Source organism: Panthera uncia, chromosome F2, assembly GCF_023721935.1.
Source record: "Panthera uncia isolate 11264 chromosome F2, Puncia_PCG_1.0, whole genome shotgun sequence".
NCBI lineage: Eukaryota > Metazoa > Chordata > Mammalia > Carnivora > Felidae > Panthera > Panthera uncia.
This window is the reverse complement of record NC_064812.1, coordinates 81,273,468-81,286,816: the sequence shown is the minus strand read 5'-3', so window position 1 is coordinate 81,286,816 and position 13,349 is coordinate 81,273,468. Positions and strand designations below refer to the sequence as shown.

The 13,349-nt window shown below is 37.3% G+C and overlaps 1 protein-coding gene across 1 annotated transcript in view; it reads right to left on the bottom strand.

Annotated features, from left to right (window-relative positions):
* PRKDC (protein kinase, DNA-activated, catalytic subunit) overlaps positions 1-13,349 on the bottom strand; it is a 214,119-nt gene that overhangs the window by 148,272 nt on the left and 52,498 nt on the right. The window contains exons 26-27 of the mRNA XM_049633721.1: positions 9,696-9,803; positions 6,966-7,192 (exon numbers count right to left, since the gene is read on the bottom strand). Coding sequence (XP_049489678.1) covers positions 6,966-7,192; positions 9,696-9,803 — 335 coding nt within the window. The remainder of the gene's footprint in view (positions 1-6,965; positions 7,193-9,695; positions 9,804-13,349) is intronic.

Sequence of the window (13,349 nt, the reverse complement as noted above, 5' to 3'; positions counted from 1 at the left end):
CAAGCTCCACATCTCCCCCAGTGTCGCACACCCAGACCTGACACTGAAAATAAAGGACAGTACCAATAAATGTATGCTATGGGCAAAGACGTGGAAGCAAGATGGAAAACACAGGAAACAGCAAGCAAATGAGCAGTACTGTAAGTAAAGAGGTTCATTTGGAACAGCAGTTTGGGGATGACACTGAAAAAGTTGGGGAGGTCTTGGAAGGCCGGGCTGAGTTCAATAGCTTTTATCTTAGGTATCAACACGAGGTAAAAGTAGGTAAGTAGAGAAATGGCATGACAAAATGATAACTCAGAACTGTGCTTCCAAAGAAAGGTGTGCAAAACGGTTTACCAGCATGCAGAAAGGAGACAAAACTTGTTTTTATATTACTCAACATGCAAGGTCTCAAAAAATTTGTCTCTCATGTACCTCTCTCAAAAAGCCTCTTGGAATGTGATCCAACAAATGAGAATATCCAAAAAAGAAGACAACAGAGGAAAATAAAACAAAAGATCAAACACAGGAAAGAAGTAAAGGGGATATTCAAGAGGAGACACAAGTTGATTCAGACATGAGACCCAAGAAAGAGACTGGGTAATGGCCATCTCCACCAAAACACCATTATTATGGGTTTTTCTTTTTTTTTTTAATTTTTTTTTAACGTTTATTTATTATTGAGAGACAGAGAGACAAAGAGCATGAGCAGGAAAGGGGCAGAGAGAAGGGGAGACACAGAATCTGAAGCAGGCTCCAGGCTCTGAGCTGTCACCACAGAGCCCGGGGCGGGGCTCAAACTCACAAACCGCGAGATCATGACCTGAGCTAAAGTCGGACGCTTAACTGACTGAGCCACCCAGGCGCCCCTATGGGTTTTTCGACCTGGAAGGAATATGGCCCAAATTCCACTCTTAACCTGGCCTGCCATGATCAGGTGAAGTTCTTCTGTCCAGTTTCAGCCTGGATCAGCTGACAGTGCTCATTTATCCCACAAGAGAATTTTGCTTTGACATGCTCCTGACATATGGGGGATGGACTCCTGGGAAGTGAGATGCTGCAGTTCAAGGGCAGTCCACACCCTCAGACGATATTTCTCCCTGATGTCAGCTAGCGGTCTACTTCACACCATTCTGGAGAGCTGTGCTTTCTAAAACTGACATGAACCTTGTCACTCTGTTTCCTTGGAATGGGCTCCTGTAATCTCTCATGGAGATACAGCCAACTAGTCTCCACGGAGCGGATTATCCCAGGATACTTCACCTAACAATGAAAACACTGACCTTCACAGCTTTTCAAAATGCAAGAGTATATCGGTTAGGGCACATACACACAAAATGAAACAAAAAAGAAAGGGGAATAAGTAATACAAGGGAAGAATGATTAGTTCAGTGCAGAGGAAGGTATAAAATTCTGAAAATACTCTATTTCTTAACCTAGGTAGGAGTATACAAGAACTTGCTTTATTATTATTCAACAAACTTTACACAGTTTTTTTAAGTAAGGCATAACTGACATATAACATTATAATACTTCTAGGAGCACAACATAATGACTCCAGATTTGTGTATATTACAATATGATCACCACAGTAAGTCTAGTTAACATCCATCAACACACAAAGTCTTTTTCCTTGTGACGTGCACATTTAAAATCTACTCTCCTAGCAACTTTGAAATATGCAATACAGTATTATTAACTATGGTCACCATACTCTACAGTATGGCACCTCAGAGGTATTATGAGTTTGATTCCAGGCAACCAAAAGAAAGCAATGATCTCAATAAAGGGAGTAAAGTGAATTTTTTGGTTCACCAGGGCATATGAAGTTATGTTCATACTGTACTATATATTAAGAGCACAACAGTGTTGTGTCTAAAAAAATTGTACATAATTAAAAATACTTTATTGCTAAAAAATGCTAACCATCTTCTGAGTTTTCAGCAAGTCATAATTACTTTGCTGGTAGAGGGTCTTGTCTCAGTGTTGACTGCTACAGTCAGGGTCATGGTCACGGCTGCTCATGGCTGGGTGACTATGACAATTTCTTCACATAAGACAACAATGAAGTTTGCTGCATCGATTAACTCTTCATTTCAGACACAATTTCTCTGTAGCATGTGATGCTATTTGGTAGCATTTTACCCATAGTTGGACCTCTTTCAAAACTGGAACCAATCCTCTCAAAGCCTGTTATTTTATCAACTAAGTGTATGTAGTATTCTAAATCCTTTGTTGTCATTTCAACAATCTTCACAGTATCTTCACCAGGAAGAGATTCCATCTCAAGAAACCACTCATCCATTCAAGTTTGATCATGAGATTGCAACAATTCAGTCACATCTTCTGGCTCCACTTCTAATTCTAGTTCTCTTGCTATTCCTATCACATCCAGTTACTTCTTCCAGTGAAGTCCTGAACCCCTCAAACTCATCCATGAGGGCTGGAACCAACTTCTTCCAAACTCCTATGAGTGTTGATGTTTTCACCTCTTCCCAAGAATTGCGAATGTTCTTAATAAAGAAATGCGAATTCACTAATACAGTGAATTCTTTCTAGGCTTTCAATTTACTTTGCCCAGATTCATCAGACAAATCACTCTCTATGGCATCTATAGCCTTATGAAATACATTTCTTAAATAAAAAGTCAGGACACCTGGCTGGCTCAATGGAGCATGTGACTCTTGATCTCAGGGTTGTGAGTTCAAGCCCCACACTGGGCATAAAGCTTATTAAAAAAAAAAAAAAAAAAAAGACTTGAAAGTCAAAATTACTCTTTGATCCATGAACTGCAGAATGGATATTGTGTGGCTGTCATGAAAACATATAATCTCATGGTGCCTCTCCATCAGAGCTCTTGGGTGACCAGGTGCATGGTCACTGAGCAGTAATATTTTGAAAGGAATCTGTTTCTGAGCAGTAGGTCTCAACAGTGGACTTGAAACATTCAGTAGCCAGATTGTGAACAGATGTGCTGGCATCCAGGTTTTGCTGTTCCATTTAGAGAGCACAGATAAGAGTAGATTTAGCCTAATTCTGCAAGGCCCTATGATTTTTGGAATGGTAAATCAGCACTGGCTCTAACTTAGTCACCAGCTAGGTTAGCCCCTAACAGGAGAGTCAGCCTGTTGTTTGAAGCCAGGCATTGACTCCTCTCTAGCTACAGAAGTCCTAGATGGCACCTTCTTCCAATAGAAGGCTGTTTCATCTTCATTGAAAATCTGTTGTTTAGCGTGGGCATCTTCATTATCTTAGCCAGATCTTCTGGATAACTTATCAGCACTTGCTGCTTCATCTGGCACTTTAATGTTATGAAGATGGCTTCTTTCCTTAAACCTCACAAACGCTCTGCTAGCTTCAGACTTTTCTTCTGTAGCTTCCTCACCTCTCTTAGCCTTCACAGAACTGAAGAGAGTCACGGCCTTGCTCTGGATTAGGCTTTGGCTTAAGGGAGTTTTGTGGCTGGTTTGATCTTCTATCCAGACCACTAAACCTTCTCCATATCAGCAATAACCCGGGTTCACTTTCTTATCATCCAAGTGTTCACAGAAGTGGCAGCTTTAATTTCCTTCAAGAACATTTCCTTGGCATTCACTACTTGTCTAACAGGTGTAAGAGGCCTAGCTGTCAGCCTATCTTGACTTTTGATAGGCCTTCCTCACTAGGCTTAATGATTTCTAACTTTTGAGTTAAATCAAGGGACATGCAACTCTTCCTTTCACTTGAACACTTAGAGGCCATTATAGAGTTATTAAGTGGCCTAATTTCAATATTGTTGTGTCACAGGGAATACAGAGGCCCAAGGAGGGGGAGAGAAATGGGGGGACAGCCAGTTGGTGAAGCTGTCAGAACACAGACAACTTTATCAATTAAGTTGTCTTATATGGCAGTTCATGCCACCCCAAAACAATTACAATAGTTACATCAAAGATCATCAATCAGAGATCACCATGCCAAATACAGGAAAAATGAAAAAGTTTGAATAACATGAGAATTTCTAAAACATGACTTAGAGACACAAAATAAATAAATGTTGTTGGAAAAATAGAGCCAATAGTTAAACTCAATTTCTAAAAAATGCAGTATCTGTAACGAGCAATAAAACAAAGCACAATAAAATGAGGTATGCCTCTATAACTGAAGTTTGTACCTTTTGACCTCTATCATCCATTTTGCCTACCCCTCTTCCTGGCCTGTGCAACCACCAACTGCATGAGCTTGTCCTTTTTTTTTTTTTTTAGATTTTACAAATAAGATCATATGGTATTTGTCTTTCTCTGTCTGACTTATTTCACTTAACATAATGCCCTCAAGGTCCATCCATGTTTTCGCAGATGGCAAGAATTCATTCTTCTTTATGGTTGAATAATACTCCATCATATCCATTTACCACATTTTCTTTATCCATTCATCCATGTTGGACACTTAGGCGGTTTTCATATCTTGGCTAATTTAAATAATGCTGCAATAATCATAGGAGTGCATATATCTTTTTGAATTTGTGTTTCATTTCCTTTGCATAAATACCCAAAAGTGGAATTGTTGGATCATATGGTACTTCTATTCTTATTGAGGAACCTCCATACTGTTTTCCATAGTCGTTATGCTAATTTACATTCCTACCAGCAGTGCACAAGAGTTCCCCTTTTTCTACATCCTTGCTAACACTTGTTACTTGTCTTTTTTATAGTAGCCATTTTAACAGGTGTAAAGTGATATCTCATTGTGGTTTTAATTTGCATTCTCTGATGATTAGTGATATGGAGCACATTTTGTTGCCTTTTAATTTTATTGATGGTTTCCTGTCAAGAGCTTACTTGATGTAGTCCCACATGTTTATTTTTGCACTTGTTGCATTTGCTTTTGAAGTCAGAGCCAAAACTGGCGTCAAACAGCTTACCCACCTATGTTTTCTTCCAGGAATTTTATGGTTTCAGGTCTTACATTCAAGTCTTTAATCCATTTTGAGTTAATTTTTGTGTATGGTGTAAGATAACAGTCTAGTTTCATTCTTTTGCATGCAGTTGTCCTGTTTCCCCAACACCAACATATACTGAAGAGACTCTCCTTTTCCCACTGTTTATTCATGGCTCCTGTGTCAAAATTAATTGACCATGATTACCTGTGTTTATTTCTAGGCTCTCTATTCTGTTGCATTGATCTTCCTGTTTTATGCCAATACCACACTGCTTTGATTACTACAGCTTTTGTAGTATAGTCTGAAACCAGGCAGCATGATGCCTCCAGCTTTGTTTTTTCTCAAGAGTGCTTTGGCTCCTCAATGTATTTTGTGGTTCCACACAAATTTTAGGATCACTTGTTTGGTTTCTGTGAAAAATGCCATTAGAATTTTGATAGGGATTGCACTAAATATTGACTGCTTTGGGGAGTATGAACATTTTAACAATATAAATCCTTCCAATCCATGAACATGCTATATCTTTCTGTTTATTTGTGTGTTCTTCAGTTGCTGTCACCAACGTCTTATGGTTTTCTGTGGTCTTACATTTCCTTGGTTAAATTTATGCCTAGGTATTTTATTCTTTTTGATGCAATTATAAACGGGATTGTTTTCTTAATTTCACTTCCTGATAAGTGGTTACCGAAGTACAGAAATGCAACAGATTTTTGTATATCAATTTTGTATCCTGCAACTTTACTGAATTCATTTATTAGCTCTAATAGTTTTTTGGTGGTCTTTAGGGTTTTCTCTATAGAGTATCATGTCATCTGAAAATAGTGATAGATTCACACTTATTTTTAAACGCTCCTCTGTACCTATAGACTTCACAGTTTAAAATGATAAAAATAACCTAGTGGGTTCAAACTCTAGTCAATTTTCATATAAGTGTGCATGTGCACATAAACACAGAGATTCCTATTCATCCATCTATATCCATCATGTCTCTACCTCTATCATCTATCTTATTTTTACAGTTGCTTCCCTCATATCTTAACTGCCATTTCCTGAGAGAAGCAATCTGGACCAAACAAAGCTAGGTTCTTCATTATAAGATTATGTAGTAATCATCTACCACTACTTAAAAGAACTGACTTCAGCAACAAGTTTATAATTATGTGATTAATTATTATCTACCTCTTTTTTCAAATGCAACCCTCATGAATGGCTATATCTTTATATCACTAGCATAGCATATCACTAGCTATGTCTTTACATCACTAGCATACAATATTCTTAGTAAGTAACAATAGATGAATGAATAAATGCTACTACAACCTTAGGTCAGGGATGAATGATCTTTTTCTTGGACTTCTTGAAACATCCCTTCTCTGGTGTCCTGGCCCCGTTTTATGTCACTTAGATCCACTCTCCATATAGCTATGGGCAGGTGAATTTTAGAAGGAAATTTAACCATGCAGCTCTCTGCTCCAAGGACTTGTTGCCACTAGAAGTGACCTATGTTTTTTAACTCTACAAACCAAGGCTCCTGGCCAATCTCACTATACTCCCTTCCAAACTTCAAACTCCACAGTTGAGAAATATAAAATGTCTTTATCTCCTTATATACCACCCTATTTCTTCTCTCTACCCCATCCCTTTGATATGAAATGCTCTGGCTGATTCCCATTTATCCTTTACGTTTCCTCTAAGTATAAATGCTATAGGAAGACTTCTTCAAGCTACTCAAGTTGGATTACATACTCCTCTTCTGTGCTCCAAAAGACTCTGGATTGTCTTCTGTTGCATTTGCAAGACTGCTGTTTGTATGTATTTCTGTATGTATGTATTGCTGTATGTATGTATTTGTATGTATTTCTCAGTAGTTTCTGAGTTTCCTGAATGCAAACTGCATTTCAATTCATTTTTTAATCCCCAGAAAACAGCACAGCATCTGACACATAATTAACTAAATGTCTGATATATGAATACATTGATACATAAACACCAGTCACTTTACAAAATCACTACTAAAAATTTAAAGAACTTTTTTATACTCTTCCCTGTCACATGGCTTACTTACCTGAATTCTCTGTAGATATTATTAAAGGCAAGTGATGCTCCTAGCCTCTTGAAAGCATTGGGGTGAAGTGCAAAGCTGTACAGTCGCTTGAAAAGTGACTTGGTGTTTACTGGACTTTTTTCCTGCTGCTGTGGTGTTGTCTGCTTAATGGACCATTTGAGGAATTCACGAATACACCGGCCACAAAAATCTCTTAAAGTACTGTCAACAGGGTCTACAATTCCATCCTACAACAAAACGTATACGACAACTGAACACCCTGGTCTGCTCTGGGTGAAAATTCATTTAGAGCACTACTCAAGAAAAAATAAGCACTAGAAAACCAATCTGTCTAGAATCTAGACTCTAATAACAATGTCTTTTGGACGAAATGAAAACACTTTCCTTTAAACAAACTGATAAATCCATGAAAAAAGGAAACAATATTTTAATTATGTAGCAACAATACAGTCTCTCCTTTCCCTGAAGAAACCCAAAGGCTACATCCTAAGAGTTTTTGTTGCTGACTTTGCCTCATAACAGTATCTGTGATGCTTTACAGAGGTTAAAGAAAATAAGCTCCTTCTAGGTTTCAAGGGAATTGTAATGCTACATAAAAATCAGATGGAGATGTGGTCTGAAAATATAACTTTCTGTAAAAGCAGTCTCCATAAAAGGCATAGTCTCTAAATACCTGAAAAAAACAGCTAAGGAAATTTGAATATTTTTATTTCCCTCTAGACATAATTCCCTCTTAGATATGTATAGGAAAGATCTAACTTGAAAAACTACACTGAACACTGAAATAAGGGAGTTCTTCTACCTAACACCCCCAGTTATTTGCTACATGCAAAATCTCTGATTACAGTGCTTATTAGAATTCAAGAAGCAATTAACTGTGGAAATGTGAAGAGGTGATATTTATTGCTTCTCAGAGCAGTGGTGAGTAATGCATGTGCTGATATCAGGGAATTAGCAATTCTTACCGGGAAACCTATAGACATGCTTTCACTTGAGTGCTATACCAACTTCACATTTCCTCTTTTACCTTTCCTTTTCTCACCTATCTTACTTTACATTATCATGACCTCATCTGATTTCTTTCTGAAACCCTTACTTAAGCCCCCTTGGATGATCAAGAGGGGAAGAGAAACAACTAAGAAAGAAACTTCAGAATGGAAACATTAGAATAAATCCATCTGAATTGCAAATAAGCCACAAGTTAAATTTACCTAAACGTATTTATTCTAGGCAGGATTCTCTGGTAGACTCTGTAGGGAATTAAACCACAGACATCAGGTCACTATCCTAATTTAAAATGTTCAGCAACTCCACTACCACAACACAGCATCCACGTAGGGTAACTCTAAGAGTGGGAAGAGTCCTATTGTAATTACACACACAACAGGACTGTCATCAGGACGGTACCATCAGGACTGTCCTGGGGGATCTGGAGCATGTGTTCTGCTGCTCTGCGCAGCGTGTCTTCCCAGCCCCCTCACAATATGCTCCCGTGCAAGGAACACACAACGTCTGTTTGGACAAACTTGCTATGCATTTAACTGGGGCTTCTGATTCCAGAGTCAGTATACAACGAGACCAAATCAGGGATGAAGTAACAGGTAAAAATCAAGTAAAATGACATTTAAAGGAATCAAAGTAAACTTATTTGCAAAAACTCAGAAAACTGTAATAAAATCAGTGTCAAATGACACTAAGGCTTTAAGCTGACCTCCCTGCTTCTGTCCTCCGTGAACCAGTGATCAATCCTAATGATTCTACCTCTACAATCTCAGGACAGTTGTTGGAAATGGCCACTGTTTTTAAGGTTCCTCACTTGTTGAATCTGAATGCAGGAGAAAACTGGATAAGCTCAAACAAATTGCTTTTACTCTTAATTATTGTACTATAGATGTTTTTTTAAAAAGAGGGTTCTGCAACTCTAATAAAAGTCCAAGCACATTCTTATTCACTCCTATTCTACACACACATACACACACACACACACAGCCTTAATCTAGATGAAGTTTGTCAATTTATAACTATTCTCCAAAAAAAGAGGACAGGACAAAAAAATGTGCACACTGCTTGCAAATATTTAAAAGTAATACTTCAGTAGGGGCGCCTGGGTAGCTCAGTTGGTTAAGCGTACAACTTTGGCTCGGGTCATGATCTCATGGTCCATGAGTTTGAGCCCCACGTGGGGTTATATGCTGACAGCTCCGAGCCTGGATCCCACTTTGGATTCTGTGTTTCCCTCTCTCTCTGCCCCTCCTCCTCTACTCACTCTCTCTCAAAAATAAATAAACATTAAAAAAAACTTTAAAAAAAATAAAAGTAACACTTCAGTAAATAATTACAGCATCCTGTCTGTTAAAATGTCATTTCACCTATTCACTAAAACAAAAGAAAAAAGACAATATGACCTAACTAGATGCTACATTTTGATATTTGGACAGGTAACTTTTCTTAAAGTTCTAAATATAGATCAAGTAAGGGTGCCTGGGTAGCTCAGTTGGTTAAGCGCCCAACTTCAGCTCAGGTCATGATCTCAACAGTTCATGAGATCAAGTCCCATGTCAGGCTCCACACTGATAGTGCAGAGCCTGCTTGGGATTCTCTCTCCCCTCCCCGCTACTCTCATTCATTCTCTATCTCTCTCTCAAAATAAATAAATAAATAAAACTATAAACATAGATCACATATAACTAGACAATGCAAACATCCGGAAAAGAATCAACCATTACTCACCAATATTGTTTCTAATAAGGCGACAGTATCCTGACTTTCAAATTTCTTATTGTTAGTGAACCAGTGAATCAGTTGCATAACTAGTGGCTCATATAGTTGCCTCGTCACCTAAAGAAACAACACCATTAGAGTTTACTTTCTTCATGTTAAAGTAATTTTACATTGGATAGAGTTCTGTTTAAATGACAGGAAAAATTAAGTGATAATACTCCTATGGTTTTTTATTAGTTTTCTTGTTAAAATTCAATGAGGAACATGCTCTTTCTAGCTCCTTTTTCTCTTTTTCCTAGAATCCAGCAGAGAAAAATATGCATATTAAAACTTACTGTTCTTCTAATATGGAGGCAGATATTGTTGTTTTTTTAATATTTACCTTTATTTATTTGATCCTAAACATGCATACAAGGTATTCTGGATCAGAGACATTACCATTATTCAACTACAAAGCAAATAGTGATCATGTTATTCCCTACATCCTGATTCACACCCTTGTGGTGACAAAAGGAAATCAGATCAATGCCCTACACATACAAACTTCAAAAACCTATTTCACAGAAGAGATACGGGAGAAAAAAGCACCTCTCCCATCCTGCCAAAAAAGAAGGAGTAAAATCTTTACTACTTGGAGCTGGGATGGAAAGGATCCTGGGTTCTTACTCCAACGTTCTAGAATATAAACAGAGTTTCTCCAGGGGCAGAAAGTCTTGTGGCTCCCTGGCTTTTACAATCCAAGGAGTCTGCCAGGCCTGGACTCCTTCCTTCTGAAAGGAAATAACCAGGGAGACAGTACTTATCTTCCTGGAACCTTGGGAACTTAACCCAGTGGCCTCATCTGGTGTGACCATGTGAACATCTTGGGGAGATAAAAGAAATCTTCTTATCTTTTTGGAACACAGCAATTACCTAGACAAACGGTTACACATCAGATCCTCATTATACATGAAAAGTAAAAAGTTTATAGCAGAAGTGAAGGCAAACATTCCCTATCTTTATATCCTAAACATTTCTGTGTCTCAAAATACTAAGGCTCCTACAGAATACCAAGAAATCTAGGGGAGTTTTATCTCCCCCACTGACACTGAGCTCAAGAATGAAGCACACTGGTGTGTATACCAGGCCAAAAATCAGGTGAAATGTCTTGGGATTCAGACTAAACACAGAGTCCTCTTGCACTTGGATACTTTTCCCCAAAAGAATAGCTTTCTACCCTTTGAAGCCATTTTAAGGATTAAGCAAAGTAAAAGCTCTTACCTTTCTTTCAGTTTGAAAGTTTAACTGGTCTTAAAGCATTATTTTTTTTCCCCAAAAGAATTATACACTCTTATTCATACTACATATGAATTCATACAATTATTCACAAAATCATATATATATGTCTGTGTGTACATATATATGCGTAGACACATGCATACAACACATATATACACACACCTTACACAAATTATAGAAAATGTAGAAAACTATCCATCTGCAACCCTATATCCCAAAGGTAACCACTGTGAACATTAAGTATCACTGTTAACTTTCAAAATAATTTTTTAAACACATTTAAATATATGTATATGCACACTTAAAAATAATACACATTTTTATAACCACTTTTCCTCTTAATGTTGAATATTTTTGTATAAATATATAAGCTATAACAGCATTTTTATTAGCTATCTGGTATCCTATATATAGACATACCATGACCAGTTGCCCAAATCCTATTATTAGAAATGCAGGTATTTTTCTTTTTCTTTTTTTTTTTTAACGTTTATTTATTTTGAGAGAGAGAGAGAAAGTGCAAGCAGGGAAGGGGCAGAAAGAGAGGGAGACACAGAATCCAGAGCAGATTCAGGTTCTGAGCTGTCAGCACAGAGCCCGACACAGGGCTCGAACTCAAACCACAAGACCATGACCTGAGCCAAAGTCGGACGTGCAACTGACTGAGCCATCAAGGTGCCCCTAGAGATGCAGGCATTTCTAATTTGTGACTGTTCTAAAGAAATCATGGCAAAGTCCAATATACACTGGTCTGAGCACATCTCTAGTCAGGAAAGTGCTGGACCAGGGCTGCAGGTCACCCAGCGTTTTGTTCTGCTCACAGAGAACCTGTGCCCACCCACATTCTCTCCAGCCACAACTCCCAAGGTCCTTTCCATCATGCTTGGCAACACTTACCATTGTCAATTTTTAAAATATTTTACAACAGCTGAAAATAATAGCATTTTAATTTTAATTTCCTTATTTACTAAAAAGATTGAATATTTTAAAATATATTTCATTGGCCACATGTATCTCTTCATTTATAAGCTGCCTATTTTTGTTATTTGCTCATTTTTAAATCTTTTCTATCTTCACTAGAATGTTACAAAAAAATTCCCCACATTATGTATACATTACAATTGTGAGTTTTGTGCCATTCAGTATTTTTAAACATTTATAAAGTCAAAACTATCAAGACATTAACATTTTTTTCTATACATCTGCTTTCTGTATTTTGTCGGAAAATCTCCACTTCTACGCAAAACTTTAGGGAAAGACATGGAAGGCTGTCTACACTGTAACGATAATAAAATCCATCCGAGTAGCAGAAATCACATCCTGTACATAAAGAGTTTCTGAATGCTATGATCCTTTTTATAAGTAAAGCATATATGCACATTTGTAAAAACGTATTTTCACAAAGATCTGGGCATATATTCATGAAATTTTCAATAGAGGATAAAGTAGATTTTCCAGGGAAATAAGACTGGGAAAGGGGTGATGAGATGGAGGTTCACTTTTAGTTTCATGTGTTTCTATATTAAAAAACATATTTTATCATGAAAAAGACCATTCCAATCCAAAGATACACACGGACAGACAGCATGCTGTAACTAATTACATTTTTCTGTAATATATTCATAGTTTGTTTATCCTTCTCTTAATTTGAATTAATTTTTCAGGTTAGTTGCCTGGCCTAAGATTATTTATTAAATGATCCACTTCTAACTTAAAAGCCTCTTCTACCATATATACAATTTTGATGTACACACATGAACCCACTTGGCAGCCACAAGACCCTCCCACTGGTCTATCTCTGCCTAGCTCAACCCTATTATAAATAACATGGCTTTAGCATCTGCTAAAGCAAGACTTCCTTCACTACTCTACCCTTTCAAAATTGTTCTTGGTGAGGCTCAAGCCTGAGCTCAGGCCAAGAATTATTCTTTCAGATTACTTTTTAGGTTCAAAATGAAATTAATTATGATCTTTCTGCTGGAATGGTACCAAACTTACTGATCAGTGAACAGCTGGTGTTTTTTCAATATTGATTCTTCTATCTCAGATACAGAGCATGCTCATTTTGTATTCATAAAACATATATTTACCTGACATATTAAAGTTCATTTATAGACATTTTATATATATTTTTGATGCTGCTATGAGTAAGATACTGTAGACCTATTTTCAAAGTGATCAATCCTAATATTTAAGATAAATGAGAACACTGATATATGAGAATTTTGTTTTGTAATTCGTCAGTTTCTTCCTTTGTTAATTCCTACAGTTTATCGGTTGACACTCTTGGGCTTTCCAGGTTTAAAAAAAATTACATTCAAAATAATAATCTCTTCTTCCTTTCTAATGCCCTTGCCCTCAGGGAACTCATGGCCTGGTGAGAGG